This window comes from Heteronotia binoei, chromosome 13 (genome assembly GCF_032191835.1).
Source record: "Heteronotia binoei isolate CCM8104 ecotype False Entrance Well chromosome 13, APGP_CSIRO_Hbin_v1, whole genome shotgun sequence".
Classification (NCBI taxonomy): domain Eukaryota; kingdom Metazoa; phylum Chordata; class Lepidosauria; order Squamata; family Gekkonidae; genus Heteronotia; species Heteronotia binoei.
Genome location: NC_083235.1, coordinates 63,009,181 through 63,024,633, shown reverse-complemented (window position 1 = coordinate 63,024,633; position 15,453 = coordinate 63,009,181). Strand labels below are relative to the sequence as shown.

Below are 15,453 nucleotides of genomic sequence, written 5' to 3'. Positions count from 1 at the left end.
TTTAAACTGGACTACAGGAGAAGTGAGCCCAGCCACAATCTCCTGTGCTACATGGAGCAATGTGTTCTGTGTGGCACAGCAGCTCTTGGGGCTCCCTTAATCTGAACTTCAGGAAAAGTGAGCCCAGCCAGGATTGGCTGTGCCCACAGGGAGCAGATTGTTCCCTGCTGACTCAGCTTTGTACCAGCTTTTTAAAAAACTAGTATTTTTCTTCTTGGATCTATTGGGCCCCCAAAAATTCAGAATTTCCAAAAAATCCCAAATTCAAATACATACCAGTTCAAAAAGTATCACACATCCCTACTGAAGACTGTGGTCTGACCATGAGTATTTGGCAACCTGTAGTCTATCCAACTATAAACAGGGCCTGGACATTAGTTTAGAGAGATCAAGTTGATCCGATGCGATAATTGGTGCTTTATCACTTGTATCCAACAGAGTATTTCTGAGGATGGAAGGCTTTCCCATTCATGGAGCCTAATTTTTTCATTTCCTCCTTCCCACTGCAGCTCACAATACCCCCCACAGGCCTGGTCACATGCTGTCCTTAAGGATCCTCTGTCTACATAAATTCTCCATTAATAGTTAATGTCCCTTTACCATCATCATTTCAGTGGACCAACTGGCTTCTCTGATGTTTTTTGGCCCACTTTTATTTGGAGAGGGCTGACCATGTCTGATAAGTGTAAAAAAAATGGCAGTTAAAAAAACTGTAGCATGGCAACCTGCAATGATTTCAATTGGCTTTGTTATATAACTGCAAACTGTATTAAATCAATGTTGATGACTAAAATGAGATCACGTGAGATATTTTGCCATAGGTTCCCTGTGCATTGTAAATGCTCCTTTTCAGATCTGTTCTAATTAGTTATGGTTGTTCTAAAAGCAAGAGGCAAATGGAAAGAAGATAATAGAGCCATTCATTGGTCTTGAATATGTAGGCCTTGATTTTTCTTATGCTTAGGTTCTTGACTAATAGCTGTTTTATTTGGAATCAGAGCAATTCTTCATGATGGCAAGATAAGGAAAATCTGAGTTAAGGTGTCCCTGTGGTCATATTAATTTTTCTTTTTCAATTTTTCCTGAAATCAAGAATTTTGTTTGCTATTCTGAGCTTTGATAGTAGATAACTGCTTTAGATGTCAGGTCATCCTGTTCATAAGAAACTTTTGCTTTTATTGAAATCAGACTCCTTGATATCGAATACATTTTGACTATGTATTTGATTCAGCTCAATAATTGCAGTGTACTTTCCTTCTGAGATGCAGTATATCATTCAATCTGGATCAGATGTTGGTTTTTTGGTCTTTTAGCTATAAAGACTGTTCTTGTTTTCAGTATTGCCTGCATTTAATTTTTCCTTAATCCTTCTTCCATAAGACATCAAAGTTGCGAAATTTTGTTCTGTCTTGAGCAACTCAGTCTGTTGTTGACCAGTAAGTTTATCACTGGATCATCTTTGCACCTTTTAAGTTATCTAAGGGGACACATTAAGTCCCTGCAAATCAAAACTGTAATGTGGAAACTCCACTTGTCTTAGTGGGGGTCTACGTTAGAGAGGGCATGGAACAGGGAAATGGTGGTTTGTTGGTTTATGGTTCATTTGGTTGCCCCAGCCAGTGCTTCATTTTATGATTCATACGGTTGCTGAATCATTGGTTTGGGAGGTGTAAAACTCACTGGGTGGGAGTCTTCAGCAGGTTCTCCTCTACCTGCCCTCTCAAATTTGGTGAAGATTGGATTTGGAATATCCAAGTTATAGCCCCCCCAAAAGTAGGTGCCCCCAGGAAAGCTCAACTTCAGCTCTCATGACAACTAACTCCTCTCTCTCTCTATGCAGCAGAGTCAGGTTGTCTTCTCCCTTAGAGCAGAACGGGAGCTCTGTGATTGGTTTCCAAAGCTGCTAGTCAAGCTATGGACAATTGCTAGGGGTGTTTTCTAGGGCTCCCAGGAGTCCACCCCCAGTGTTGTGTAGGAACTGATTGAATCAGTGCCAGGCTGGGAGCACATTCAGCCAGTGCTGAGGGAGCTGCACTGGTTGCCTGTTGTGTACCGAGTTCGCTTCAAGGTGTTGGTATTAACCTTCAAAGCCCTTTATGGTCAGGGACCTGCCTATCTACAGGACCGCCTTTCCCCATATATCCCCCAGAGAGCACTGCGATCAGGGACAAAAAATCTGCTGTCTGCCCCTGGCCCAAAAGAAGCCAGGCAGTGTGTGATGAGATCCAGGGCTTTTTCGGTGGCAGCACCAGAACTTTGGAACACCCTTCCAGAAGCCATAAGGGCCCTGCGGGATTTGTCTGCGTTCTGCAGGGCCTGTAAGACCGAATTATTTAAACAGGCTTTTGCGGTTTGAAAAAGGGCTGCCGCCGGACATCTTACAGAATGCTGGCAATCACAGTCGAGAATTCGATACCGTCTATATTGTACTGAAATAGCGCCATAGAATGGTTTTAAAGTTGATATATGTAAATTATGGGGGTGGTGGGGGGTGGGCTCCCTCTGGGAATCCTACCCCCCCAGGGAAAGTGCATGCGCAATACATAGCCTCTCCTCTCCCGGTGTAGTGAACGCCGCGTGGTCACTGTCTGGCTATGCCTGGCAGATGGTCACTGCAATGGCCTCTCCTGCATTACTGCATCCGTAGCAACACCTTCTCGCTGGTCCCCCCCGTTTTCACAGATTTTGCTACGTCATGGTGCGACCGAATTGTCCGGCGGTATAACCGGATGGGCAGGCTGGGCCCACCAACCTCGTCAGCCTAAGAGAAGGAAAACTCTAACATCAAACCCGGGCAGATAGAGCTCGTTAATGTAACACCTACCACCTGGAGGACTCACTGCCGGCGTCCCGGCTTACTGGGCCATGGCAGATGACCCCCAGGTGAAAGGGTGGAGCCAGTACCGCGCACACTGCGCTTCACCTAAAAAATTCCTCTGCGCAGGCCTGAAGGGCATATCCACACACACAACCCACAACGCATCAAGTCCTGCAGCGATAGGCAAGGGGCGAAACGGCAGGTGGAAGGTGCCACTGGAAGCCGCAGTCCCGATCCTGCATGTAGGCGGTTCAGGATATTGGTCGCCTGATGCTAACCCGGAGACGAAAGCATCTTTCGGCAGCACCCTGAACGACCAAGCAGCCTTATCTAGGGACAGCACTGCTTGCTCCACACGGAGAGGGGCCTAGAAAAGGTGGCCTAAACAAAGCTCGTCTCCCCCACCCCAGTTGGCTAGCCGCGGTCAACGGGCATCCTTACTTGCGGTCGAAAAATAACAACAAAGAAAAGGCATGCACCTGCCTCACAAAGTGTGCAAAGACTAAAGCTTGCATGTTGGAACATCAGAACCATGCTTGACACAGTAGGCAGTGGTCGCCCTGAACGACGCTCTGCTCTAGTTGCCCACGAACTTCTCAGGTTGAATATCGACATAGCAGCTCTCAGTGAGGTCCATTTCCCTGAGGAAGGTAGTCTTCAAGAACACGGTGCTGGCTATACCCTCTACTGGTCAGGTAAGTCAAAGGCTGAGAGCCGCCTTTCTGGCGTTGGCTTCATGGTCAGGAACTCCATTGCCTCCAAACTCGAAAACCTTCCAACCGGTCACTCAGATCGCATCATGTCCATGCGCCTCCCACTTCAAAACAAGCAGCATGCAACACTCTTCAGTGTGTATGCCCCAACCCTTCAAGCAGATCCTGCAGAAAAGAACAAGTTCTATGCTGATCTACGCAACCTCGTACGGAAGACCCCTACAGAGGACAAGGTGATCATCCTTGGCGACTTCAATGCCAGAGTAGGTAAAGACTCGGAAGCCTGGAAAGGAGTACTTGGCAAACACGGCATTGGCAACTGCAATGACAACGGGCGCCTCCTGCTAGAATTCTGCATGGAGCACCAGCTCACCATCACCAACACTATCTTCCAGCAGAAGAACAGTCTGAAGACAACCTGGATGCACCCACGGTCCAAGCATTGGCACCTTATCGACTACATTCTGGTGCGCCAGAGAGACCTTCGAGATGTCTTACACACCCGAGTAATGCCCAGCGCAGAATGTCATACGGATCATCGTCTTGTACGCTGCAATCTCCGTCTTCACTTTAAACCCACACCCAGGAGAGGAGGTATCCCTCGGAGGAAGTTTCAGGTTGGCAGCCTTCAGTCAGCCGAAGTTAAAGCTGCCTTCCAGGCAAAACTCCAGTCAAGAATTGAGGACCTCAGTTGCCCCACAGACCCTTCTCCAGAAGCACTCTGGGAACACCTAAAAACTACCGTCCTGCAGATCTCTGAAGAAGTCCTCGGGTTCTCCACAAGGAAGAACAAGGACTGGTTTGATGAGAACAATCAAGAGATCCAAGAATTACTGGCAAAAAAGAGATCTGCCTACCAAGCACATCTTGCTCAGCCCTCCTGTCCTGGGAAAAAAGCAACCTTTCGCGCTGCATGTAGCAACCTCCAGCGCAAGCTTCGAGACATTCAGAACGAGTGGTGGACCAAGCTCGCAGAGAGAACCCAGCTGTGTGCAGACACTGGTGATTTAAGAGGGTTCTACGAAGCCCTGAAGGCAGTATATGGTCCATCATATCAGGCTCAGAGTCCCTTGCATAGTGCAGACGGCCAAGTGCTCCTCACAGACAAGGCATCCATACTGAACCGGTGGTCGGAGTATTTTCAGGTTCTCTTCAGTGCCAACCGCGTAGTTCAAGATTCAGCAATCCACCTCACCCCACTTCAACCGGTGAAAACAGAGTTGGATGAGATCCCCACCCTAGAAGAGACTGTTAAAGCCATCAAGCAACTGAAAAGTGGCAAGGCAGCAGGAGTTGATGGAATTCCACCAGAGATCTGGAAGCATGGGGGCACAGTACTACATAGCTCACTTCACAAAGTACTTGTCACCTGCTGGGAGCAAGGCAAATTACCACAGGACTTTCGCGATGCAATCATCATCACCCTATACAAGAACAAAGGGGAAAAGTCAGACTGCTCCAACTACCGGGGGATAACCCTGCTCTCCATCGCAGGCAAAATCCTTGCCAGAATACTCCTGAACAGACTGGTGCCCACCATTGCAGAAGAACTCCTCCCAGAGAGCCAGTGCGGCTTCAGAGCTAACAGGAGCACCACCGACATGGTATTTGTTCTCAGGCAGCTCCAAGAGAAATGCAGGGAACAGAACAAGGGTCTGTATGTGACTTTTGTCGACCTTACCAAAGCTTTCGATACCGTTAGCAGGAAAGGCCTGTGGCAAATCTTGGAACGTTTAGGATGTCCCCCAAGGTTCCTCAGCATGATCATCCAGCTACACGAAGACCAGCGAGGCCAAGTCAGACACTGCAACGACCTCTCGGAGCCCTTCCCAATAGGCACAGGTGTAAAGCAAGGCTGCGTTCTCGCGCCAACTCTCTTTACGATCTTCTTTAGCATGATGCTTCAAAGAGCCGCAGTAGATCTAGATGAGGACGATGGTGTCTACATCCGCTATCGCACCGATGGCAGCCTGTTCAACCTGAGGCGACTAAAGGCACACTCCAAGACAATGGAAAAACTCATCCGAGAGCTACTGTTTGCTGATGATGCTGCACTCGTCTCCCACTCGGTATCAGCTCTGCAGCATATGACGTCCTGCTTTGCAGAGGCTGCCAAGCTATTCGGCCTAGAAGTTAGTCTGAAGAAGACAGAAGTTCTCCACCAGCCTGCACCCCAGGAAGATTATCACCCTCCCTGCATCACTGTGGGTGAATCAGTTCTGAAGACAGTCCAGCAGTTCAGCTACCTGGGGTGCATCATCTCCTCAGATGCCAAGATCGACAAGGAGATTGACAACAGGCTGGCAAAGGCAAACCGTGCATTTGGCCGACTGCACAAAAGAGTGTGGAGCAACAAGCATCTGAAAAAAGGCACAAAGATCAATGTTTACAAAGCGGTTGTGATGACAACCCTCATCTATGGCTCCGAATCGTGGGTTTTATACCGTCATCACCTGCGACTCCTTGAGCGCTTTCATCAGCGCTGCCTTCGCACCATCCTCAACATCCACTGGAGTGACTTTGTGACCAACACTGAAGTCCTCAAGCGGGCAGAGGTTACCAGCATCGAGGCACTGCTGTTGAAGACGCAGCTGCGCTGGGCAGGGCATATTTCTAGGATGGAAAACCACCGCCTTCCCAAGATTGCCCTGTATGGCGAACTCTCCACCGGCCATCGAAATAGAGGGGCACCAAAGAAGAGGTACAAGGACTCCTTGAAGAAATCCCTTAGCACCTGTCACATCAACCATCACCAGTGGTCTGACCTAGCCTCAGATCGCAAAGCATGGAGGCACACCATCCACCAGGCTGTCTCTTCCTTTGAGAACGCACGCATAGCTGGTCTTGAGGACAAAAGGAGATTGAGGAAGAATCGCACTGCTACAGGACCAACCCTAAATCAGACTTTTCCCTGCAGCCGCTGTGGCCGGACCTGCCTGTCCCACATTGGTCTTGTCAGCCACCAGCGAGCCTGCAGCAAACGTGGACTATTGCACCCTTCTTAAATCTTCGTTCGCGAAGCCAAGCCGAGAGAGAGAGATGTAAATTATGGTTTTATGTGTTTTATGGATTGATTGTATTTTATGATGTTGTGAGCCGCCCTGAGTCCGCTTCTGGAGAGGGCGGGATATAAACGGAAGGTAATAAATAATAAATAAATAAATAAGGCTGTCTGGGAAAATGAAACTGCCAAAATGAACCACTGTGGGAAAAAGGCAGTTCATTTTCCAGTTTGGACACAGAGTGAGCAAACAAACTAGTTCATAACAAATCACAAATTGGGCCAATTAGTGCATGAATCGTGATTTGTGGATTGGTTTGTGCCCATCCCTAGTCTACATCATAGGTGGCGTGTATCAACTTTACCACACCCATTTTATGTTGTAGTTCCTCTGCTGGGATATGATTACGAAGAGAGATGTTAAACATCAGCTAACCATCACTCTGCACCTTAGATCATAGCAGGCATAGCAACTGAGTTGTAAAGTTCTCTCTCTTCCTTAGCAGTATTCTGTCAGTTAGTGGTAGCTGTCTGTTTATGCTGACAATGCTGCCTATCTCTCTGGCTGCAGGCCTTCCTAAAAGTGTTTGTTTCATTCAGTGGTTAGCAAAGGTAGATAAATGCTTTGAACCTTCTTGGCATTATTCTCCTCTCCAGTTTCACCATAACATTAACATCTATCATGTAGGCACTGGCAAAACAATAACGGCACAATCCTAAAAAACATTTTCCTGGGAGTAAGCCTCTGAGTAGATCTGTTTAGGATTGTGCTCTAAATCCTTTATTCCACCTTGTGTCCAGACTCCCCATTTATTGACTAGCAGTTACAAAATTGTAGCAGTTTCAGGGGAACTGCTGTTTTGTCACAATTGCAAATATGGATGCACTGTGGAATTTCTTTGGCCACGTTCAGCTGCTGTTAAGCCACCTGCATTTGAATGTCACAGCAAATGGGAAGTCGAAGCAGGTTTTCAGCGGCACTGCACAGAGGAGAAAACAACCATTGCAAATAAGCAGATTTGGCTGTGACATTTGAATGCTGTCTTGCATTCAGCATATCAAGGACATCGTTCAATAGAGTAAAAACACTTTCTCCTGCAATGGGGGAAGTCATCCATGCTGGCTGAGTCATGCCTCTGTTCACTCAGGTAGGGCTATGCAAATTTTGCATAGCTTCCTATTGGAGTTGTTGAAGGCCGATCCAGTTTGGATAGCCCTACCACGTGGATAGGAGGCTAAAGCTCTGCTCCAAGCCACATCCTGTACGGCAAGCTGTAATTATCCAAAACCTAAGAAATTTAGCTAACTTAGAACTCAAGAAGTTTCCAGAAAAAAGTGTCATGAAGCCGGAACAAGGGACAAATGGTTTGACTACTATGGAATTTGTTTTACAAAGGGGTTATGATCAAGCAAGATCAATGATTAAACAAAGATTGCTTGATATAGAGCGCCAAAGGGATAGCAATAATACCCCAAATTTCCTATTTCCAGAGAAGCTAAAATATGTGGTAGCCCCAGCACCCTACCTCTCCATTTTGGAGGTACCTAGTCAACGGAGGGCTTTCACCTTGACAAGATGGCAAGCCCTCCCATCTGCAGTTACAGATGGGAGATTTAAAAAAAAACTCCCATGAAGGAGAGAACCTGTTCGTGTGGCACTGATGAGGTGGAATCTATAGAATATGTACTGTTTTGTTGTTTTTATCAGGAAGTTCGATCTAATATAATTTCCCCTCTGCTTAATAATTACCTAGATTGTTCTGATGCAGATATTTTAAGGAAGCTTTTGATAGGTGCGAATCCACAGGTCACTATTAGCTGTGCTAAATTTTTCTCAGCAGCTTGTAGAATTCAAGTGTGAAATTTTAGGTATAGATTCTAGATTTTAAAGCTACATAATAGGTCCAGATTTTAAGTTATGTATGGATTTTAAACGTTACATTGTAGAGATACTCCTGTTATATTTAGATCAATTTTATTCTTAAATGTTTTACTGAATAGTTTTTGCTTTTGATTTGTACTGGTCATTGGCCGAATGAATTGACAGTCAATCAATCAATACTGTGGTACTGGCAACAACAACAAAAAAAGAGCAGCTGCAGCAACAAAATGAAAAAATTAGAGCCCTCTTCCCAACTGAAGTGTCAGGAAAGGAGGAGGCAGCCATAGCAAGGCTGGACGAATGAAGAGGGCAACCTAAAGCTCCAGGTGGCTGCCTGCTCACTGAGGCATGGGGTAACTTTGGTTACCCTAGGCCTATCTTCTTAGGTTCCTGTGTTAGGCGTCTTGGTTGAGAAAACAACGCTCTCACAAAGAGATAATTGGTAATGACCTTCAGTGAAATCGTCAGCACCTGGGAAAGCTGGTACTCCAGTCTCTTACTGCTTTCCGATTGGAGAATTCCTTACAGTTGTGGGTAAGCGGCTAGCCTGGGACCCGAGGTCATTTTAGACCTCTGTCTTTGCCTATGGCTGTGAACAATTCATCTGTTCCTGAAGGCTGAAGGCCTTGTCTCACTTTGTGACTACCAAGCATTCTGTGTTTGCTGAAACTTTGGTAATTATGCCTTCAAATGTGTTATTTAGCTGGAAAAGAATAGTTCTTTATTTTAAATCCTTCACAGGTCTTGTCTGTTAATATATTTTGCACCTTAAAGAAATTTTATATATTTTTTTAGTTCAGAAGCCTTGGGTGTGTGCTCAGTGCAAGGAGCTCCTGGTCCTCAGGGAACGAGTTCGTACCCTTGAGGCCGTGGTGACTGACCTGGAGAAGCAGAGACAGTCAGACACTCGGGGAAGATTCTCGGAGCCGTATTAGATGAGCCCCGCTCTGAACGTGGCAGCCCCATTGCTGCCAGGGACCATGAGGGTCGAGAGGGAACAGGGCACTGGGCTGAGGATAAGGGGAATGCGCCCTCAGAAGGGACCTCTTCTTCAGTTCGTAAGCGGGTATCCTTTCGCGCCAAGGAAGCATCCCTGCGCGGGGGTGGGGTGGAAGTTGGTGATTTGATCCTTAGGCAAGTAGCTGGGTGGCAAAACCGCATACTGATCATATGGTGACTTGCCTGCCTGGTTCGAAGGTAGTGGACATTACACATGTAGTAGATAGGCTGATAGACAGTGCTGGGGAGGAGCCAGTGGTTGTGGTACATGTTGGCACCAACAATGTGGGGAAATGCAGTTGTGAGGTCCTGCAGGAAAACTTTAGACTGCTAGGCAGGAGACTTAAGTCCAGGACATCCAAGGTAGCCTTCTCAGAAGTGCTACCTGTTCCACGTGCAGGGCAGGAGAGACAGGCACAAATTAGAAGTCTCAATGTGTGGATGAGACGATGGTGTAGGGAGGAAGGGTTTAAGTTTGTTAGGCACTGGGATGCTTTCTGGAACAAGCGGGAACTGTACAAAAGAGATGGTTTCCACTTGTCCCCAGATGCAACCAGGCTGCTGGCGCTTAAAATCAAAAAGGTGGCAGAGCAGTTTTTAAACTAAATCTTGGGGGAAAGCCGACAGGAGATTAAATGTCTCTGGTTCGGGATGACTCATCTCAAAGAGATGAAGGGTTAGCTGTTACTTTTCTACCGGGTAATGGATCAGAGTTGTCCACTGAGATGGTGACAAACAGTATGGACTGTCTGCCAAAGTCTCGAGGCGGCAGGAGGAAAGTTGCGGCCTAGCTTGCCTGGGAAATTATAGATGTTTGTATGCAAATGCTAGAAGTGATCGAAGTAAAATTGGTGAGTTGGAATGTTTAGTGTTGGGAGAAAACATAGACATTGTGGGAATTTCAGAAACTTGGTGGAATGAGGAGAATCAGTGGGACACAGTGATTCCTGGATATAAGTTATATCGGAAGGATATGGAGGGAAGGGTTGGAGGTGGGGTGGCTCTGTATGTCAGAGAGGGTATACAGTCCAGTAAGACTGAGGTCAGAGAATTAGATTCCCTTCTAGAAATGCTTTGGGTTGAAATAGAGGGTCCAAAAGGAAATTTAACTAGGGGAGTTTATCGCCCACCAAATCAAAAGATAGAGGATGATTATAATATGATGGAAGGATTAAAGATAGTGGCTAAACGTAAAAACTGTGCCGTAATAGGTGATTTTAATTACCCGCAGATTGATTGGGTCTATATGTGTTCTGGTTGAGAGAAAGAGATTTTGAGTTTCTTGATGCCCTCAGTGACTGTGCTATGGAGCAGATGGTCTCAGAACCTACCAGGGGTGGGGCGATCCTGGGTTTGGGCCAAAGTAATGCCTAAGACTTGGTGAGAGATGTAAAAGTTATCGCGCCGCTTGGGAGCAGTGACCATAACGTTATTGATTTCACCATTTTTATAAACAGAGTTGCCCCAAAAGACCAGCACAACCACGTTTAACTTTAAAAGGGGTAAATTCTCTGAGATGAGGAGGCATGTGAAGAGGAAACTGAAAGGAAAGGTAAATACAGTCAAAACGTTGGGGAAGCTTGGAAGTTAGGAAAGGCACAAACAGGTATAAGAAAAGGCCTGCATGGTTAACAAACAAAGTAATGGAAGCTGTAAAAGGTAAGAAGGACTCCTTTAAGTGGTGGAAAGCTAGTCCAAGTGAGATTAATAAAAGGGAGCACAGGCTGTGGCAAATCAAATGCAAGACTGTGATCAGGCAGGCAAAAAGGGACTATGAGGAGCATATTGCAAAAAACATAAAGACCAACAATAAAAATTTCTTCAAATATATTAGAAGCAGGAAACCAGCCAGGGAGGCAGTGGGGCCCTTGGATGACCAAGGGGTAAAAGGATTACTGAAGGAGGATAGGGAAATGGCTGAGAAGCTGAATGCATTTTTTGCCTCTGTCTTCACTGTGGAAGACGAGAAGTGTTTGCCCGCTCCAGAATCACTAATTTTGGAAGGGGTGTTGAAAGACCTGAGTCAGATTGAGGTGACAAGAGAGGAGGTCCTAAAACTGATAGATGAATTAAAAACTAATAAGTCACCAGGTCCGGATGGCATACATCCAAGAGTTCTGAAAGAACTCAAAGTTGAACTTGTGGATCTTCTGACAAAAATATGTAATCTTTCATTGAAATCTGCCTCCGTTCCTGAGGACTGGAAGGTAGCTAATGTCACCCCCATCTTTAAAAAGGGTTCCAGAGATCCAGGAGATTATGGGCCAATCAGTCTGACTTCAATACCGAGAAAGTTGGTAGAAACCATTATCAAGGACAGAATGAGTTGGCACATTGATGAACACGGGTTATTGAGGAAGACTCAGCATGGGTTCTGTAAGGGAAGATCTTGCCTCACTAACCTGTTACAGTTCTTTGAGGGGGTGAACAAACATGTGGACAAAGGAGATCCAATAGATGTCGTTTACCTTGACTTCCATAAAGCTTTTGATACAGTTCCTCATCAAAGGCTCCTTAGAAAGCTCGAGAGTCATGGAGTAAAAGGATAGGTCCTCTTGTGGATCAAAAACTGGCTAATTAATAGGAAGCAGAGAGTGAATATAAATGGGCAGTCTTCGCAGTGGAGGACAGTAAGCAGTGGGGTGCCGCAGGGCTCAGTACTGGGTCCCATGCTCTTTAACGTGTTCATAAATGGTTTGAAGTTGGGAGTGAGCAGTGAAGTGGCCAAGTTTGCAGATGACACTAAATTGTTCAGGGTGGTGAGAACCAGAGAGGATTGTGAGGCACTCCAAAGGGATCTGTTGAGGCTGGGTGAGTGGGCATCAACGTGGCAGATGAGGTTCAATGTGGCCAAGTGCAAAGTAATGCACATTGGGGCCAAGAATCTCAGCTACAAATACAAGTTGATGGGGTGTGAACTGGCAGAGACTGACCAAAAGACAGATCTTGGGGTCGTGGTAGATAACTCACTGAAAATGTCAAGACAGTGTGCGATTGCAGTAAAAAAGGCCAACGCCATGCTGGGAATTATTAGGAAGGGAATTGAAAACAAATCAGCCAGTATCATAATGCCCCTGTATAAATCGATGGCGTGGTCTCATTTGGAGTACTGTGTGCAATTCTGGTCACCGCACCTCAAAAAGGATATTATAGCATTGGAAAAAGTCCAGAAAAGGGCAACTAGAATGATTTAAACGGATAAAAGGAAGTACTTCTTCACCCAAAGGGTGATTAACATGTGGAATTCACTGCCACAGGAGGTGGTGGCGGCTACAAGCATAGACAGCTTCAAGAGGGGGTTAGATAAAAATGTGGAGCAGAGGTCCATCAGTGGCTATTAGCCACAGTGTGTATATATGTGTGTGTGTGTATATATATGTGTGTGTGTGTGTGTGTGTATGTGTGTGTGTGTGTGTGTATATATATATAGAGAGAGAGAGAGAGTGAGAGAGTTTTTGGCCACTGTGTGACACACAGTGTTGGACTGGATGGGCTATTGGCCTGATCCAACATGGCTTCTCTTATGTTCTTATTGTGTTCTGGGGTCATCCTTCCTGAGCTAAGACAAAAATGTGTGAGCTGGAGGCTAAAAATCTGAACTAGCTCACGCTAACTCAGCTTAGAGGGAACAGTGGTTACTATATGTTAGTCTCTTTGGAAACTTTATTTTCTCCTCCTGAACAGTGAAAATATTATTAGACATTGGTTTATCTATTGTAAGAATGGGAATGAGATTGAAAAAGTACCGTATTTTTCGCACCATAAGACGCACCTTTTCCTCCCAAAAAAGTGGGGGGGAAAGCGTCTTATGGAGCGAAGGTACCATACGTACGTTCCTCCCGGGTGGGGGGTGATCCGCTGCCTCCGTCCTGGCGCTTCCCGCCCCTGCCTGCCTGGCTCCAGCTCTGACGCTTACAGCAAGCGCCAGGATCGCTCCCTCCGCCCTCTGATCCCGGCGCTTGCTTTAAGCATCAGCGCTGAAGCCAGGCAGGCAAGCAGGGAGAAAGCACGCCGCCCCCTCCACAGCCAGCGCTTGCGAAGCGCTGGGTTTGCGGAGGGGGCGGGTGCTTCCTGCTGTTGGTTTCCCATGCAAATGCTATCCAGACCAAATGCTCTTTCAGTTTGTTAATTTCACTATTTTGCCATTGGATTCTAACTTTGTACTACTTTGCATTCTTAACTACTGCCCACCAGCTCTATGTAGCTCTGCTCACTGTATCTCATTCTGTCTGAAGAAGTATGCATGCTTATGAAAGCTTACATTCTGAATAAAACTTTGTGGGTCTTAAAGGTTCTACTGGGCTCCTACTTTGTTCTCAGTACTGCAGGTAAGCTCAGCAATTTTGCCTTGAGGCAGCTAGTTCTCACAATAGTGAATACATGCTTTTAATTAGGCAGTCATCTGAAATTCAGGAGAAGACATACATCAGTATAAATTCAGTACATCACAGATACGCGGGAGTTCAACCCCAATCACATTACTTGTTAATCTTTCAGGGTGCCAGCCGAGCCGTTGAAGATGCTGAGCGTGAGCGGAGAGAGAGAGAAGAAAGACTGAGACATACACGGAACCCTGCAGTTCGTGGTTTACCATCCACTGCCTCTGGCAGGCTGAGAGGGACACAAGATGTAGCCCCACCAACTCCTCTTACTCCAACCTCACATACTGGTAAGCAGTGAAATGCCCTGGCTCCTAATGCAAAGGCGAATGCCGCAGGGTGGAACAGAACAGCTTCTTCGATCCTTGGGATTCATGTTCAGACAGGAAACATGCCATACATGAAGCACATAGTACTTGTTTGTATTGTCTTTGTTTGTATTGCTCGGTATGAGAGAGAAATTAGTTGATTTTTCAGAAATAAATGTTTCATCTTTTACAAATGCAGAAATAGGATGTGTGGCTTCCTATAACGGGGCTGGATCTTGAGAGCCTTTCAAAATGAAAATATAGTAAACATGGCTGGATTGAATCTCCTCTCAACTACCGCATCTACGAGATACAGCCATGCAAAGTGCTGTCCCTGCTGTGTATGACTTCATTAATATTGTCAACCGCACACGGCAAATAAAGGTTTATTTGTGTTGCCTCAACCTAGTTACTTTGAAAAAAGTAATTCATACCCATGAATAACCCTAGCTTCTGTTAGCCTGGCACTATTGCTAGAATTTGAAGCGAGCTTATGGTTGAAGTACAGAAGTATTTCTTTACTGGTGCTGTTTGAAGCCCAACTATCTCATTAGCTTGTGTATTTGTTCTGTTATGCATCATGTTATCATAGTGGTTATGGCCCTGTATAGATGTTTTCAAGCCAGGTAAAATATCCTGGCTGGGATTCAGAAAGGTACTTCAGGGGGCACCAAAGGCTTACCTGTGCCAGGTGACTTTTTTTTTACTCTGAACAGTCAACCAGCAACAATTCATAACCTGTGGATTTTTCTGGAATGCAGCCTTACCAAGTCCAAAGTACTTTGTGGCTAATCAGCAAAGTGCTCAAGCCATGCTCAGTCTGGCATCTGTGTATGAACACAGTTTCAGCATTTCTAAGGCTATACATGTAGCTAGAAGGTGGCACGACATGGCAGCAGAAACAAGCCCCAGTGCTTTAATGCTAGTGTTCGTGGCAAGTATTAACCTAGAAGCTGCTCATCTGTTCAGTAAATGGGTAAATATCCTGCTTGGTTCATAAGAACATAAGAGAAGCCATGTTGGATCAGGCCAGTGGGCCATCCAGTCCAACACTCTGTGTCACACGGTGGCCAAAAAAATTATACACACACACACACACACACACACACACACATATATATATATATATATATATATATATATATATATATATATATATATATATATATATACACACTGTGGCTAATAGCCACTGATGGACCTCTGCTCCATATTTTTATCTAACCCCCTCTTGAAGCTGGCTGTGCTTGTAACCGTCACCACCTCCTGTGGCAGTGAATTCCACATGTTAATCACCCTTTGGGTGAAAAAGTACTTCCTTTTATCCGTTTTAACCCGACTGCTCAGCAATTT

General features: G+C 45.8%; 1 protein-coding gene across 4 annotated transcripts in view; it reads left to right on the top strand.

Moving 5' to 3' along the window:
• CSNK1D (casein kinase 1 delta) overlaps nt 1–15,453 on the top strand; it is a 54,030-nt gene that overhangs the window by 17,604 nt on the left and 20,973 nt on the right. For all 4 annotated transcript variants that reach the window (XM_060251918.1, XM_060251919.1, XM_060251922.1 and 1 more), the window contains exon 7: nt 13,911–14,082. In XM_060251918.1, the coding sequence (XP_060107901.1) occupies nt 13,911–14,082 (172 nt within the window). The remainder of the gene's footprint in view (nt 1–13,910; nt 14,083–15,453) is intronic.